Source organism: Oryzias latipes, chromosome 6 (genome assembly GCF_053564925.1).
Source record: "Oryzias latipes strain Hd-rR chromosome 6, Olatipes_Hd-rR_3.1".
Lineage (NCBI taxonomy): Eukaryota > Metazoa > Chordata > Actinopteri > Beloniformes > Adrianichthyidae > Oryzias > Oryzias latipes.
The window spans coordinates 18,340,777-18,358,339 of NC_136242.1; the positions used below are offsets into that span (position 1 = coordinate 18,340,777).

The 17,563-nt window shown below is 39.3% G+C and overlaps 1 protein-coding gene across 2 annotated transcripts; it reads left to right on the top strand.

Annotated features, from left to right (window-relative positions):
* Positions 1-908: 908 nt before the first annotated feature.
* On the top strand, positions 909-17,352 carry LOC101173462 (unconventional myosin-Va). 2 transcript variants are annotated; one of them, XM_078948659.1, is made up of 41 exons: positions 909-1,158; positions 1,303-1,413; positions 1,855-2,026; positions 2,658-2,802; positions 2,876-3,032; positions 3,112-3,255; positions 3,555-3,636; positions 3,763-3,870; positions 3,955-4,061; positions 4,147-4,412; positions 4,495-4,576; positions 4,654-4,794; positions 4,942-5,067; positions 5,188-5,271; positions 5,513-5,632; positions 5,807-5,904; positions 6,001-6,087; positions 6,201-6,309; positions 6,397-6,608; positions 6,941-7,097; positions 7,523-7,762; positions 7,889-8,137; positions 9,194-9,287; positions 9,368-9,510; positions 9,660-9,773; positions 10,242-10,376; positions 10,464-10,520; positions 10,631-10,858; positions 12,066-12,133; positions 12,209-12,283; positions 12,356-12,554; positions 12,743-12,836; positions 13,184-13,318; positions 13,409-13,563; positions 13,646-13,735; positions 13,813-13,963; positions 14,050-14,329; positions 15,668-15,842; positions 15,930-16,010; positions 16,088-16,247; positions 17,201-17,352. In XM_078948659.1, exons 1-40 carry the CDS (start codon positions 1,132-1,134, stop codon positions 16,238-16,240), a joined length of 5,451 nt encoding a protein of 1,816 aa, XP_078804785.1. In that variant the 5' UTR covers positions 909-1,131; the 3' UTR covers positions 16,241-16,247; positions 17,201-17,352. The 2 variants fall into 2 exon arrangements, with proteins under 2 accessions (XP_078804785.1, XP_011474322.1); XM_011476020.4 differs by lacking the exon at positions 17,201-17,352 and having other exon boundaries at positions 16,088-16,761.
* The last annotated feature ends 211 nt before the right edge of the window (positions 17,353-17,563 follow it).

Here is a 17,563-nt window from a genome sequence, read left to right on the forward strand (position 1 = left end):
TTTGTGCAGAAATTAGCATTTTGTGCACACAAATCTGTATATTTTGGGAATATTATAGCATTTTATATTTTGGGCAGTATATTTCGGGCACAAATTAGCATATAATGTTCACAGATTTTTTTATTTTTAGGCACAAATGAGCATTTTGTGCACTCAAATCAGTATGTTTTGGGCACAAGTCAGTATTCTGTTTGCAAACAAAAGAAGTTTTTTAGGAAGAACAAAGCATTTTGTGTGAACAAATTAGTTTCTATTGGGTACAAATTAACATTCTGTGCATCCATATTAGTATGTTTTGGGCAACAGATTTGGTTGTTCAGGGGTCCAAGTTAGCAATTTTGTGCTCTTGAATTAGTATTTTTTTGGCACAAGTTAGAATTTTTGAGTAATATTTCAGTATCTTCAATCCCTACCACTAATTTGCACCTAAAAATCCAAATTCGTGTCCCCAAAATACTATTAAAATGTTAAATTGTGGCCACAAAATGTTATTTTATGCTTTTTTGTGTGCACAAAACACTAATTTGATGGCAGAAATTATTCTGAGGAACATGTTTTAATGTCGTGTCCGGGGCTCCGTAGAGTGATATGTAAACGAAGGCTAACAATTTGCAAAAAGATCCTTGCAGCTGCATCAGGCCTCAAAGAAAAGAATGGTGGATCTTCCTAACATTGCTGTTTAAACGTAAACATTTTAGCTGAACGAAATTATGAATCCAGAGAAAACGCAGTAATGCTCCCCTTTGACTGACTTTCTCATTTATTAACATGAAAATCTATTTTGCATAATAGAGTGAAGTGATGATTAAAGAACTTGACAAAAAAGTGGTTGGAATTTAATATCTTCTGTCTCGCTCCGACTTGCAAGTCGCGGGTTTGATTTTGGGCCGTGGGGCTGGGTGGCCGCTGGGAGGCACGCTTGGCTTTGCATGCGTAAAAACGCGTCGTGGCATGCGCCGCCGGTGATTGACAGCGTGTGGAGGCTGAACGCGCCGGTGTGGCCGCGAGAGCTGCGAATTCCGAAGAGCACAGAAGTGTTCCTCAGGGCTGAGGGAGTAACATGAACCAGGCGTCTTTCTATGGACAAAGGAGGACATCTTCACCAAAGGCTCACTGAGCAGGCAGCAGGACATGGCAACCTCTGAACTTTACTCCAAGGTAGGCAGTTCAGTCGGCGGAACTTAACTTTCCACACTTAAAAATCACTTGTTGTGACTTCTTTCTACAAGCTGTTTCTTGGAGCTGATGTTGGAAGGGTCGACTATTATAGCTTTTATTTTACTATTATCATGCTTTATCCAGCATGCCCGCGTTTGGCTCCCAGATGCAGCCACAGTGTGGCAGTCGGCAGAGCTTACCAAAGATTACACCCCCGGCGACCTGACGCTGTGCCTGCAGCTGGAGGATGGCACGGTGAGGCGGTGACATGCATGACACACCCATGGGGATGCAGGGACTCTGATGGAAAACAGGCGTAAAGATCTGACAGAAGCAGAAACTCTGACATTAACCTCAACATTACTTTTGCAAGAGTAACTCTTTCTCTTGCATTTGTTTGTAGTTTGCCAGAATTCTGAAAATGACGTGTTGAGGTATTTCTTTCTAAATAGATGCAGTGGTGGATTAAATTGTACTTTTGAAGGTTTCCTGTTCAGTTTCACTGCTTGTAGCAGCTGCTGTGTCAGGTTTAGACATGCACACCAGGCATGGAAATGAGGCAAAGCCTTATCATTAGTAATAGGAAAAGGCCGAGCAGTGTTTTTTTCCCACCTAAATTGACTTTTTCAGTTTAGCAATCCACAACTTCTTGCTGGCTCATAATAAAATCTGGCTTTTATTTGATATCTTTTTCAGAATGTGGAACACAAAATAAACCCCCAAACCACCAGCCTGCCCCCTCTAAGAAACCCTGACATCCTGGTAGGGGAAAATGACCTGACAGCTCTCAGCTACCTTCACGAGCCAGCGGTGCTGCACAACCTTAAAGTGCGCTTCATCGACTCCAAGCTGATCTACACATACTGTGGTAATGAGCTTCATTCCCTTTAACTGTCATTATCACTGTCACTGTAGACTTTGGAGCCTTACTCACTGCATGTGCTGACATAGTCTGCAGCACAGTAAGCTGATTATTGTGACGCAGGCCACCTGTAAAGGTATATAGCACTAGTTCATATAGCGTGCATGTGTGCGTTTGTGCTTGTGTGTGCGTGTGTGTGTGTGTGTGTTTGGATATATATTCTGAAAACGTAATCTGCCTCTTGAATTGTTTGAATTTCAAATTTTACTAAACAATATTTGTCTTTAAAGGATAGCATTACAAGACACAAGTTTTTCATTAAAAATCTTTACATTATCACATTCAAGTAAAAAAAAAGATTTATTAGTAATGTACTGCAATAGGAGTACAAATTCAAATGTATTAACCTAACCTTTTTAGTTTTCTATTCTGCCTGTTTTTGGTTTTCTGCCACCAAGAAATAAGTTAAAAAAAACTTTTCAGACACTTTGGAAATATTCAGTTTTTCTGCATTGTTGCTGTTATTTATATCGCCTAGTTGGGCGCAAATATATATTCCTTGAAAAAATAATTTGAATTGTATGAAAGAGTCGGTGTTAATTCAATGTGTTTGACCTATACTCTCTTTGGGATCTAGGAATTGTCCTGGTTGCCATCAATCCTTACGAGAGCCTGCCTATCTATGAACCCGACATCATTAATGCCTACAGTGGGCAAAACATGGGGGACATGGACCCTCACATCTTTGCAGTTGCTGAGGAAGCTTATAAGCAAATGGCCAGGTTTTGAGTCCGCCCCTCAAAAATTACAACTCAAAGCAAATTCACTCTTGAATTGACTTTCATTTCCCCTCAGAGATCAAAGAAACCAGTCCATCATTATCAGTGGGGAATCTGGAGCAGGCAAAACCGTTTCTGCTAAGTACGCCATGCGTTACTTCGCCACAGTCAGCTGCTCTTCTGGGGAGGCCAATGTTGAGGAGCGAGTTTTGGCATCCAGTCCCATCATGGAGGTAACGGGAAACCCTGAAAGCAGAGCCATGCAAAATAGTGTCACTGTTGAGGTCCTCTTTTAATCTCTATTTTATTTAGGCTTTTGGGAATGCCAAGACGACACGGAACGACAACAGCAGTCGCTTTGGGAAGTACATTGAGATTGGATTTGACAAAAAGTACTGTATAATTGGAGCCAACATGAGAACCTACTTATTAGAAAAGTCCAGAGTTGTGTTTCAGGTAAAATTGAGTCATACTTCTCACTTTTTAGCTCATGTTTAAACTTTTAATTTAGTTGTTGCAGCAGGCCTGAAACTGTCTGGATTGTATTGAGTGTGTGGGCATTGTATGAATTTTACTGATGATTGTTGTCCTTGTCCACCGGCAAAAGGAGGTTCCTACTTGGAAAAAAAAGTGATTAATTATTAAAAATTAACAGATTTTTTCTATCATGTTTAATTATACTAAACACCTTTTTCCTCTGTTTTTAAATGCAGTTTTAAAGGTTTGGTTTTCAATTCTCTTTTAATACCTTCTAGGCTCATGGAGAAAGAAATTACCATATATTCTACCAGCTCTGTGCCTCTTCACATTTACCAGAGTTCAAAACCTTCAAGTTGGGTATGTATGTAAATTGTGAATGACATGGTTTCCTAATTTCCTGATTAGCTCTTTTTAGTTACTGCAGTGGCAGTTGTCGATAAGGATGAAAAAAAGAGTGACGTTCTGTTTACTTTTTGCTTTCAGGTTGTGCAGATGACTTCCACTGCACTAAACAGGGTCAGAGTCCCATCATAGATGGAGTAAACGATGCTAAAGAACTGTGCAGCACCAGGAGGGCATTTTCTCTTCTAGGTGAAAATATGTCAGAGTAAAAACAAATCTTTCTATTATTCTTTAAAAATATATTTTTTTCATATTTTTTTTATGTTGTCATAGGAATGGAAGAAGAGGATCAAATGGAGATTTATCAAATTCTGTCAGCGCTCCTTCATCTCAGCAATGTTGAGATTAAAGATCAGTCAGGAGATCGGAGTAGTATCTCGGTAAACACTCATAATTTGTGTCTTCTCTTTTGTAATTATGTTGATCTTCTTCCAGGTGAGATCCTTGCTGTGCTTGTATTTTCAGCCCGATGATGTCCACATGATGGTTTTCTGTGAGCTGATGGGAGTGCCTTGTGAGGAAACGGCCCACTGGCTCTGTCACAGGAAACTCAAAACATCCAAAGAAAGCTTTGTGAAGCCCGTTCCTCGAGTGAATGCAGTCCAGGGCCGGGATGCCCTTGCCAAACACATTTATGCCAGGCTCTTCAGCTGGATTGTAGGCTGTGTAAACGGTGCCTTAAAATCCACAGGAAAACAAAACTCATTCATTGGTGTGCTTGATATTTATGGGTACGTTTTCTTCTTTGTTTGTTTTTACTTCTTCACAAATGTCCCACAGATTAGTTTCATTACACATTTCTCTTATTTTTAGATTTGAAACATTTGATGTAAACAGCTTTGAACAATTCTGCATCAACTACGCCAACGAGAAGCTTCAACAGCAGTTCAACCTGGTGGGAGTCCAGCTCAGTACGAGCTTTTCTGTGTTCGCAAAAAAGCATGTACACATTTTCTTTTTCTTTCCCACCAGCATGTTTTTAAACTGGATCAAGAGGAGTACATGAGGGAGGGGATCCCCTGGACACTGATCGATTTCTATGACAACCAGCCCTGCATCAACCTCATTGAAGCCAAGCTTGGAGTGCTGGACCTTCTGGATGAGGAGTGCAAGGTACAAAAAAAAAAAAAGAAAAGAAAAGGCAGTTTTGTTTTCCTGACTGAAGGCCTGCTCACAGCACTCTGCCCTTTCCGCCTCACTGTGAGTGGAGGTTGTGAGTAATGCCCGGACTAGCTGACTCTGCCATTTCTTGTTCCATAGATGCCCAAAGGCTCTGATGACACGTGGACACAGAAACTTTACAACATCCTCCTGAAGCAGAACTCTCACTTTGAAAAGCCAAGGCTATCAAACAGAGCCTTCATCATCCACCACTTTGCTGACAAGGTGAAAGACTCATGCTGGACAGACCGTGGTTAGCATGGTTATGCAGAGGAAGGTCTTTATGTGTCATTATGCATAAGTAATGGTTTGGATCTGGCTTGAGACCTGACTCCATGTGTCCAGGTGGAGTACCAATGTCTGGGATTCTTAGAGAAAAATAAGGACACGGTCAATGAGGAGCAGATCAATGCTTTGAAAAAAACGAAGGTAAAAGGATGTTCCTCTACTCTCATCCTAGTGTCTCTCTGAGCTGCATGTAAACACCTTTGTAATAGCCAAGAAGAAATGCCTGATAAGTATGTTGTAACTTGTGGGTACACACCCTGGAATTGTTCAGCAATATCTATTGGAGGAAGTGCAGTCAGCCTTGAGTTATGTGTTGACAACACTGCCATCTGCTGTACAGTGTGTGTTTTACTTGTTAAATCTTTAAATTTGATCTTTTCAGTTTGATTTTCTGCTGAAACTGTTTGATGAAGATGACAAGGGAACAGGTTCTCCTAACAAACTCACACCTGGAAGAGCTGGACAAAGTCAGAGAGACAATAAGAAGACGGTTGGACTGCAGGTAAGACGATCTCTGGGAGGCAACAGGACTTCTGATGGAAATGAAATGGCTAGTTTAGAAAATTAAATTTGTTTTAGTGGGTTCTGCAGCAGCTTAGCATTATGGTTGTGTTTTTCTGGTACATTTTTTCATATTCATTTAATTTCATTCAGGTGTATTGTTGTTTTCATTCAGTTTCGACAGTCTTTGCATTTGCTGATGGAGACGCTAAATTCAACAACTCCGCACTATGTGCGCTGCATCAAACCAAATGACCTTAAAGCCCCGTTCGTGTGAGGATTTTGTAACTTTCTGTTTCCTTCTGTCCAACCTGTATCCACGTGTAATTTTTCCTTTTCTTGCAATTGGTTTGATTCCTTTCCATAAAGGTTGGACCCTGTCAGGGCTGTGCAGCAGCTAAGAGCGTGCGGCGTCCTCGAAACAATACGAATCTCAGCAGCGGGATTCCCTTCTAGGTGACATTTCAGCTACGGCTTTGTACTATGAACTACTGCATAGACATTGATATGGTTAAGCAGCTTTTTATTGTAGTCATGTGTTCATTATTTTTATGATATCAATACCACAGATGGAGCTATCCGGAATTCTTTACTCGTTATCGAGTCCTGATGAAGCAGAAGGATGTGCTTCCTGATAGAAAACAGACCTGCAAAGATCTCTTAGAAAAACTAATTAAGGTCAGATTTTAATTATCTTTTATGTCAGACTTATACTAAAATGTAATATGTTACCTGCAGTGCTGTGTTTTGTGCTTCTGATTTTAGAACCAGGAGAAATACCAGTTTGGCAAAAACAAAATCTTCTTTAGAGCTGGACAAGTGGCGTACTTGGAGAAGCTCCGGTCCGATAAATTACGCTTGGCCTGCGTCTCCATCCAAAAGACTATCCGCTGCTGGCTGGCTCGCAGAAAGTACCTTAAGACGAGACGGTCTGTCATCACCATACAGAAATACACACGTGGTCACCAGGCGCGGAGGTGAGCAGTTCAATCAAAACGAGGAATGATGGAACTGGAGAAATATCAAAAACCCTTAAAGAAATGCGATAACAAGTAATAGTTTTGTCCTCAAAGTGGATGTGATAAAATCAGGGTAAAATGTTTATCTGTTGGGAGACATTCTTGATCTGCAGGGTAAAAAAAGTGAATGTTTCATTGATAAAGATGTGGAATGTGTTAAACCAGACAAGCCAACTCTAAGCAGCAGCTTGTTCACATATAATTCTGTTATTGTTTAAATTAGTTTTTTAAGTTTCATCTATTAATGAGCTCATCAAAAGAGTGTTTCAATTGATGTTTATTTTCTTCAGGTATGTTGACTTTCTGCGACAAACGAGGGCAGCCGTCACCATCCAGTGCAATGTCCGCATGTGGTTGGAAAGGAAACGCTACCTGCAGAAGCGCTCTGCAGCCATTGCAATTCAGAGCATGTTGAGGGCTCACATGGCCAAACAGCAGTATTATAAGGTATTCAAACTTCATCCAAAAAAAAATTATGATTTATTTGACATTATTTTTTAACATTTATTTATGAAAGGAAAATATTTAGTGACTTTTCACTATGTGAAATGGGTTTTTGTTAGTAAAAAAAAAACTAGTGGTGCAATGGAGTAACCTCTGAGACACAAAGGTTTCTTATGTTCTTATGAGGGCATTGCGTCTAGCCAAAGGACACAATGATTGTCAAGGCTGGGATTTGAACCCCTGACTTATCGTATCTCAGGTCAGGGGTTCCAGGTACTCAGCCTAGTCACCTCCCCCCCAAATGCTATTTTACTGAGAAGTCAGAAATAACTTCATCTTGGTGATTAAAACATTTGCAAATTGTTGGGAACAGGAAGTGATGTCACCTTGTCCAATCTGACATTTAGCACTCGTCTCTGTTGTTGCAGCTGCTGTTTGAGCAAAAGGCAGTGATCATTCAGAAGTGGGTGAGAGGCTGGTTGGCGAAGCAGCACTACAGACGCACTCTCGCTGCCGTCGTCCTGCTGCAGAGCTGTGTGCGTCGCATCAAGGCCAAGAAGGAACTGAGGAAGCTGAAAGTGGAGGCACGCTCTGTGGAGCACTTCAAGAATCTCAACGTTGGCATGGAGAACAAAATTGTGCAACTCCAACAGAAACTAAACGAGCAGGTGAGAATTATGTTTAAAACAATGGCCTAAACTTTACACTAGTCTAGAAACTGAAACATTATCGGTCTCTGGGAGTTGTCACACAGCATCACATGCTAAGCATGTGTTTTGTCCCCCCCCCCGCAGCAAAAAGAAAACAAGGAATTCAGTGAAAGACTGTCTGTTCTGGAGAAGACTCTCACTCTTGAGAGAGAAAGACAAAGCAGAGAGATAGAAAGTCTACGAAGATCTGAGGAGGAAACCCGAGCCAAAGCAGAGACGGTTCCTTCACTGCTGGAGCAACTTTCCTTCCTGCAACAAAAACTAGAAACCACTTGCAGAGAAAAAGATGAACTTGAGGAGCAGACGAGGATCTACAAGGAGCAGACCCAGCAGGTAGGCCAGTTCCAGGATTTAAAAGCTCTTCATACATTTTCTTTGAAATGTAAATGCTTTCTAAAACATCTGTGCTTTAAGAAGGAATAAATGACATTTTAACCTCACAGAAAGCTTTCAACCTGCTATTTATCCAATCTGGTGTTTGATGTTTTGATTAAACTTCTCTGACATTATTATTTTGTTTAGAGAGCCACTCCAATGAAAGTCATGTTTTTAACATGACTTGTAGCATTTTTCTCCTGATTGAGGGTATATTTAAAGAAAATGCGTCTAACATTTGCATTTCTGAGTATTTATTCAAATAATTGGATCAGGAGCATACAAAAAAATGAAGTGGGAAAAAAGCTTGTAGGTGTGACGAAGGCGCTAGAGTCAGCAGGCAACAAGCTCCCTGCTCCGCTCCATTCTCATGCATCCACTTGCAGACAAATACATCCATGTACATCTTTGTTTCCTCGTCTGAGCTGGCATCTGGATCAAAACTGTACGGCTGGATGGCTCCAATATTGCTCGCCATTTTCGTTACACTGGTAACATGAAGTTTGGGTTGTGAGGGGCTGTAAGCTAGTAGGAAAGAATGCACATGAAGGGATGATGGGAAATGAGGGAAGGCTTACTCCACACCGCTTTGGGGACACTGTTCCATAAAACAACACAATTTGTTTTTGGTTTTTTTTGCTCAAAACTAGAAAGTCTCTTAGAACAAAAAATAATTGGAGTTGGACTTTAGGTTTGCATGAAGCTTCATGACCTGCCTTTTGTCTAATCCTAAATCTGGTGGTTTAATTAAACTTTCCTGAAAATATTGTGTTTCAAAGGAAGAGGAAATGTTGATTTTTTTTTTTTTTTTACAGCCATTCTTACATTTATCTTTCAAATGTCTGCACATCAGTAATGGTTGTTTATCAGTTATATTCAGCTGCCTTCGACTTTCACAAAAGTATGTAAACAAATAACAACACAGAACTAAGCTATTTCCATTCAGTGCATGGTATGTTTGTTTTTTACTTTCTATAATTGTATTTTCTAAAAACAATTCTGTCCACTTCTTAGGTGGTGGATGACCTTAATCTGAAGAACACCTTGTTGCAGAGCAACATAGATGATCTAAACAAGGAAATTATCCAGCAAGCTCAACAGTTGACAGGTATTCAGACCAGACCTTCACAAGTCACCTGTGAATATAGTTAAATGAAATAAAATTGAACTTTTTTTTTATCCGTTCAGAGACCAAAGCAAACTTTGAGGATACCAAACAACTGGAAAAGGATTTAACAGAAGAACGGTCTCGCTACCAAAGTCTGCTGAGTGAACACCTACACCTGGAGGAACGACACAAAGACCTGAAGGAAGAGATGATTCTCAGCAATGTGAGGAATTTGATTCTCCCCTTAAGTCTGCATCCAGACTCAAATTTTAAAGATCAAATTTCATTCTTTTTGATGCAACATCAAAGAGTAAAAGTTACAGAAACACCTAAATCTCTTTGTAGAATCTGAACACATTTTCTCTTATTTAGAATTCAAGCAAACGTGGTCACAAGAGGACAGACTCCAACTACAGCAGTAACTCCTCAGAGTTTACTCAGAGCTTAGACTCCTTTGAGGGGGAAGACAGTGTTATCCAAGCAGAGGTGAAGTCTGGTTTTCAACACAGTCCTATTGTGAGGAGGCTGTAATTTGGTTGTTTTAAACAGGAACAGAAACTGATTCATGTGATGTAATTACATTTGCATGGTGCTTAAGCTAAAAAAAAAACCAAGGCATCTTAGTTAATGGATTATTTATAGTGCTGATATAATACTGTTAAGTCATTTTTGTTTTTTGTGACTTGATTTTTCCAAAACACACTAATTCACAAATTAATCTAATGGGAAATATCCATGAGAACACTACAGGAAATATTTAAAACTCACTACAGAGGGTACAAGTATTTTTAAGCTATGATTGATGATCCTGATCAGAAATACCAACAGGAAACTACATTTTTACTTCTTGGAACTTTGGAAAACTGTTGTGCTCTTGTCTGCATTGTAATTCCATTGGTGCAGCACTCTGATTTAATCTTAGACTGATTGTGGACAACTACTGCTTTTTTCTAGAATGAGAACAAGACAACTGTGGACTTGCCAATTCTTCTTAGGCTCCAGAGAAGAGTAAAAGAATTAGAGCAGGAAAAACAGTCACTATGGCAACAGCTTGATAAAAATGAGGAAGCCCAACAACAAAAAGAAAAGGTAGAATTTAGCTTTTTACCGATATAATACCTTCAAGAAAATAGGTTTAAGATTTAGTTTATGGTTGGAATTGTTTTTCTATTCTAGGACATTGAAAAGCAGAGCACTGTTGGAAGAACAGAACTAGACCTGGAAACACTCAAGGTACAGCTCGGTCTGTTGGCATCAGCCGTTATACTTTATATTTCCTCAATGACAGAAAAATTCATGAAAACAAATCTTAAAGTATTTTTTTTCTAAAACTTTCAATGCAGCGGATAGAATTGGAGTCTGAGAACAAGAAATTGAAGCAGGATCTGACTGATCTTCGAAAGTCTCTGAGCAGTGAGAACAGTGATGCTGCCCCCCCTGCTCCTGGTTCTTTGCCGTATAAGACATTACTGGAACAGCTGACCTCTTCTATCGAGGAGCTGGAGATGCGGAAAGACGAAGTGCTGCTCCTTCGGTCACATATGGTTCGTCAGGAGGCGCTCAAACACAGGGTAAGAATTAAAAAGGGTTTTATTTTTTCTCCCCTTACATAATATCCAGCTTAATGTAACAAATAAACCAGTTTCCTTTACATACAGGCTTTGATTTTATTATTTATTTATGTTTATTAGGGGTATGTACATTTTCCTATCTTGGGATTTGAAATGCATCATAATACATTGTCCATCAACTGACCCATAAAAGATTCAACTAACCTTTTTGTGATACAACACAGTCCTTTTATTTAAAAATAATCTATATGTATAGGTGGGCTGCACGGTGGTGCAGTAGTTAGCGCTCTTGCCTCACAGCAAGAAGGCAAGGGACCTGAAACAGTAACTCAATGGGGGACCTTTCTGTGTGGAGTTTGCATGTTCTCCCCGTGCATGCGTGGGTTTTCTCCGGGGTCTCCGGCTTCCTACCACTGTTCAAAAACATGAACAACAAAAACAATTGGCTCTAAATTGTCCCTAGGTGTGAGTGTGAATGGATGTGTGATTGCGGCCCTGCGACAGACTGAAATACCCAGGGTGTCCCCTGCCTTCACCCACAAGTGGCTGGGATTGGCTCCGGCAGCCCCGTGACCCCAAAAGGGATAAAATGGCAGAAGATGAATAATGAATACATGTATAGGATTCATTTTGCATTCAAAACTATAAAAGTACATTCCTCTACACAGAGAAACTCCTTTTGTTTTCTTACTGGCACTTTTTATTTGAAAGGTTAGTGTTTAAAAAAAACAAAATGTTTTCGACATAATGGGTTCCAACATAAATTCTGGTTTCAGTTTTGGTCTTTTAAGACTGTTTTTGTTCCGTCTGTTGAAAAAAAAGAAGAGTTGTATCAAATGAATTTATTCAAGCATTGTTTACATTGCTGTTGGGAATAAAGGGGGTTAGGTTTAGTGCACACAACACAAATGGTTTCCTCTGGTTTCACTTTCAGCCAGTTCAAACTGACGCGACTTGGTAGAAGTAAGCTTGTCATTGGATATCTTTTTGTTTGCATCACACATGCGTATAAAGGACAGGAAGAGAAACTAACAATGTTTCCCAGAAATTGTATACCTACCCATTGGTTTTATACCTTTGTGCAAACATAATCTTGTTTCTATATCTGGTTTTAAACAAAGTACTACCGAGACTTTCAAGTAATGGATCAATTATTTTGATATGTATTTGTTATTCTTTCCATCCCTAATTTTTAACCGACTTATAGGACTCTATCCTTGGAGAAAATGCTAAATTAGAGCTTGGCGAAATCGCTTCTTTTCAAGATGTTAACAAGTAAGTTTACAAAGTTGAGTTCATTTTAGGAAGAAACTTGTGAGTTTTGATTCACTTTATGTTGCATATGTTCAGATCCACAGATGTCCATGCACTGAATGAGGATGGAGAGTTGTGGCTGGCTTATGAAGGTCTGAAAGAAACCAACAGGTAAACTTAAATGCCGCGTATAAAACTTGTGCACGAGATTTATCTCCTTAACACTTTTGCCGCATCTTGCAGGCTACTAGAGTGCCAAATGCAGGAGGAGCAACGTGTTCATGATGAGAGGTACCAGAAGCTGCTGGAGGAGGTGAACAAGCTGAAGGCTGAGAAGGAGCAACAGCAAAAGCTGCTGGCTCAAAGCCTCATTTTGCCTGAAGATGCTCGAATCGAGGCGAGCCTGAAACATGAAATCACTCGACTCACCAATGAAAACCTGGTACGTCCCGTTGTGGATTGTCAGTGTTTCCGTCCTCCATTTTCTGATTCTGTGATTAGTTTCACTGTGCAGAGCTGTGTCGGTAAAAAACATGTTTGTTTAGTGTTGAATAAAAAAAAAAAAAAAAAAAAAGTTGGGAAGTAGAACGTTATTTTTTGACTAATGGACATCTGGATGTGTAATTTCAGGAGCGAATGGAACAACAAGAAAAACAAGAAAAAACTATCCGCAAGTTAACAAAGCAACTTAAAATGTATATGAAAAAAGTGGAAGATTTTGAAGGTAATCAAATCAAGAAAAGGATAAAAAAAATGTACGGATGCCGCTTATATATAAAAAAGATATCAATTTGTACTATTTATCTTTTTTTTTTCTTCTAAAAAAACAGTATGACAGCATGACAGTTTTACCCGGAGTAGCCCCATTAAGATTGCATAATGCTGCAGTCTAGCTCACATTATTAATGCAACATTCTGTTCAAAAAGTAAAAATACTGTTAAAGAAAAGAGTGTCACATTTTACATGATTATCTGACACTATTTGGCTTATTTAATGCTTGCTTTTAAACAATTCTCATAATCTTGAGGAGCATAAAAATCATAAACAGCCTATGCCATTGTTGTGTTTAGCAAGTGTACAGCAAGCGTCTGTGACAACTGATCCTGTCAGAGTGGTGAACATCACCCGTAAAGAGAAGGAGTACCAGGGCATGTTGGAGTACAAGGAGAGTGACCTGAGTCGCCTGCTCAAATACTTAATCATTGGTGAGCATCAGTTCTGCTGCGGTGACAAATTCACCATTTTCAAGGATTTGTAAGTTTAATCGTTTTTCTGACATTTTATCATCTTTTCAGATCTGAAGCCTCGTGGTGTGGCTGTCACTTTCACTCCAGGGCTTCCAGCCTACATCGTCTTCATGTGCCTTCGGTACACAGACAACATTAGCGACGACAGGAGAGTCAGCACCCTGCTTAATTCCACCATCAGCAGCATCAAAGGGGTGGTGAAGGTGCAGTATTTAACATAGATCTGCATTTATTCCAGTTATCAAGTTTTCTTCTAAATAGGTGATTTTTGACACCGTTTTTCAGAGGAAGGGAGAGGATTTTGAGGTGATTTCTTTCTGGCTGGCCAACACCTGCCGCTTGATGCACTGTCTGAAGCAGTACAGTGGAGACGAAGTGAGTCTGGCCACGTTTTGATTTCTTTACGACTGTTGTTGTTATTCACTGCCATTTCTACCCCACGTTTTCTGCAGGCCTTTATGGTCCACAACACTGCTAAGCAGAATGAGCAGTGCCTAACCAATTTCGAACTGTCGGAGTATCATCAGCTGTTTGGTGACTTGGCCATCCAAATTTACCATCAACTAATCAAATGCTTGGACAACATTCTGCAGCCTCTCATAGGTGTGGCAGATATGATCTCATCACATATAATTTAGTATGTGAGATAACTATGCACCTACTAAGATGAATCTGTACCCCAATTGTAGTTGCGAGCATGCTGGAGCACGAGCCAATCCAGGGTGTGTTAGGGTCCAAACCCACAGGTCTGAGAAAGAGGAGCACCAGTACCTCTGATGGGGCTGTAACAATTGAGGTCCTCCTGCAGCGTCTCAGTGTCTTCCTGACCACAATGAGTCAGCATGGGATGGATGTACATGTCGTCAAGCAGATCATCAAGCAGGAATTCTACGTTATCGGTGCCGTCACACTAAACCACCTGCTGCTGCGAAAGGACATGTGTTCCTGGAGTAAAGGACTGCACATCAGGTATTAAAATAGACCTTTTTTGTAAGGAAATTAGAAGTGTGAGAAAAGCTTTATTTATTTAGTGTAACTTTCTCCAGACAGAATCCAAATTTATCCATATTTGACTGTTCCAGCAATTAGTTCTCCTTTATCAGAGTTCTGACATGGATTACTTTCATGTGCATGACAACTTTCTGCTCTTTTCCACACCAAGCACTTTTCAATTTTTTCCTGAAGTTATTTTTTAAATTGTAAGAACTTTTAAACTATTGACATCAATATCGGTTAATTGAGTTTTGTGGCTCCATTTACAGATGACCTAAAACATGATGGTTTTAAATAAAAAAATAAAAAACACGTCAGAGAAAATCGGAGAAAAGAGAGGAAAAAAATAGGTTCTCTTTGTTTTTCCAGGACTGTGATGATCTTTGTGCTCAAACAAAAGTGCCACATCATGAAATCACCTGCTTGCTTATGGTGTATTATTTAAAATGTGCTAAAACCAAAAAAAAGAATATTCCTGCTTTTGGAAAACATCTAAGCACATGTTCCAGAATTTTGCATAATCCTGGATCATGCTTTTTCTCATAAAATTAAATGCACATAAAGTCACTCTTTAACCCTTGTGCTATCCTAGGCACTTTAACATTGGGAGTTGGGTCATCTAGACCCACTAGACAGTGCTCTGAACCTTTTTTTTTTTTTCAATGATTTGTGAACCTCATTGGTGTCCATGGATTACATGAAATCTTTCTACCTTTATCCACCTTTTCATGGTAGGGAGAACACGTCAATGTAAGGGTGGGGTCATCTAAGATAGCACAAGAGTTAAGAGGCAGAGTAGGACCTGTGACCACAGCTTTGTTCATTCACATCATTATAATCTCATATTTAAACATCTGAGAGTCAGACTCTTACAAAACATGTGTTTCTAAAACATAGTTTGACTTATGACATCAGTCTTATTGTCAGAAATGCTAAAACTAAACTCTAGGTCCAACACAAAGACGTATCCTTTTATACACACCATGCTCAAAATTCTGTCTTCTTAAAGCTTCTATTTGAAAGCAGGAAATGTAAATGGTTGTGTATATTTCTGTAAACTGGTTTGAAATCATTATACTAAAGGAAAATGCATACATTTAATAGACAAGATACTACTCTTTTGACTTAAATCCAAAAATGTTTATCAGTAGCATAAACATAAAACAGAAAATTATCAAGTTCGGCTGTATTGAAGTTTTAAAGATGACAGGAAACCTGTTTGCCACATGATGTTTTAACTATGATGCCAGGTGAACCGACCTGGATGGTACTCCTCTCAAAAAATCCTCCTATATCACACTTGTCTGTTTTCAGGTATAATGTCTGGCAGCTGGAGGAGTGGCTGGCGGAGAATGAGCTGACCGACAGCGGTGCAAAAGAGTCGCTGGAGCCTCTCATCCAGGCTGCACAGCTTCTGCAGATAAAGAAAAAAACTGAGGCTGACGCCTTGGCGATCTGCAACATGTGCACTGCCCTCACAACCGCACAGGTCCTTCACCTGCAAAGCCTCCACTGCCTAATTCTGTACATCCAGTATTTGTTTACATCTTGATCACTGTTTTGCTGTTCCCAACAGATCATTAAAGTCTTGACTCTGTACACACCAGTGATTGATTTTGAAGAGAGAGTGTCAACCACCTTCATCTCAACTATAAAGGTGAATACACTTTTATGCTCTTTATTCCACACCTTTGACTCATTTCTAATGAATTTTCCCCCCTCTCAACCTTTTAGAACCTTTTGAAAGACAGGAATGACTCAGCCACCTTAATGATGGATGCCAAGAAAATCTTCTCTGTTATCTTTCCATTCACTCCCTCCTCTGTGGCTTTGGAGACCCTTCAGATTCCAGCGAGCCTTAATCTGGCTTTCCTTACTCGAGTCTAGATCAGAGGTCTGATGTGTTTAGCTTGCCTGTTTATATATATAAAAAATGCACACTCTGCTAGCACTTTGTTTGCTCTGCTTTTCCATTAGAATATTTTGATACTGGAACTCAAGAATCCACAGAATGTGTTTGAATGTACATTTTTTAAGACTTTGCAAAAAAGTACGAGTATAAACAGAAAAAAACAAGTAATGTCTGCCATCTTGTACTTGCAACATACTGTGCTGCTGGTTGATATTCATCAGTTATTTTTTATGTGTGTAATAGTTAAACTCTAAAGTGATTTCACATGTTGAGAAAGCATTTAGAGTATTTTCACTGCCAGTTCTGTTATGTCAAAATGTTGCCTTTTTGAGTAATATTTAATGTTCATTTAAATTTACAGGATTTCTAGAAACAAAAGCCTACTGTTTTATAAGTGTAACTCTGTATTCCTACAAAAAAGATCTTAAGGTATTTATGCGAGTTATAGTTGGAGTAAAGAAAAAAAAAAGAATAAACTGTATGCATTACCAACAAATGTTCACTGATATCTTTCATAGTACACGCTATCCATAGCACTTATTTGATTTGAAGCTTCAATTTTACTTCCTGGTGAGTATGTTCTTCCAGATAGATTTTTATTGGAAGTAGCCTAAAAGAAGTCACAAAAATGACATTTTTTCAAAGTTTGTTTTTATTTTTATTTCAGATGTTATATCTTAACTTATTTTGCACGTGCTATACACAAAACGTCTTTAAAAATTCAATTATTAACCCATAGCCTTAGAAGTCTGATGAGCCTCCAGGAATGTGCTCCTGGTATGTTTACTTTCAGGAAAAGTCCATCGTTTTATTCGTAGACCTATTGTAGGTCAATATGTGTCTTTCTTTTGATAATTTCCGTGTTAAACTGTGGTTAATGTGCCGCAGAAGGCGCCAGATGAGGTCCACCAGGTTTAAATCCGGTTTCTGTTCAGGTGAGGATCCGCGATCAGAACACACCTTTCTCTGACGAGCTGCCGTCATGAGACGCGGAGGCGGGGACAAAGTCCCCAGCAGGTGCGCAAGACGCTAATCCGGAAGTGAGCAAAGCAGCACGCGAAGGACTACCAATTATTTCACAATAAAAGTTTGTGCTCCCCCCCCCCCCTTTTCTCTCTCTCTTTCTGTTTACCAATATTTCAGATGCAGTTATCAAAATTATGAATATAGTATATTTTTGAAAATATGTACTCAAATTTTGTTTTTACAATTAGATATTGAATTGTTTCAAATAAATAATTGTTACAAACTTAATTTTTTTTCTACACCTTAACCTCACAAATCAATAAACAATTGCC

Coding starts and splice junctions, on each gene's coding strand:
- LOC101173462 (XM_078948659.1), top strand. CDS start 1,132: ATGGCAACCTCTGAACTTTACTCCAAG. Junction 9,511..9,659: donor AAGAGATGATTCTCAGCAAT/GTGAGGAATTTG, acceptor TCTCTTATTTAG/AATTCAAGCAAACGTGGTCA. Junction 10,521..10,630: donor TAGACCTGGAAACACTCAAG/GTACAGCTCGGT, acceptor CTTTCAATGCAG/CGGATAGAATTGGAGTCTGA.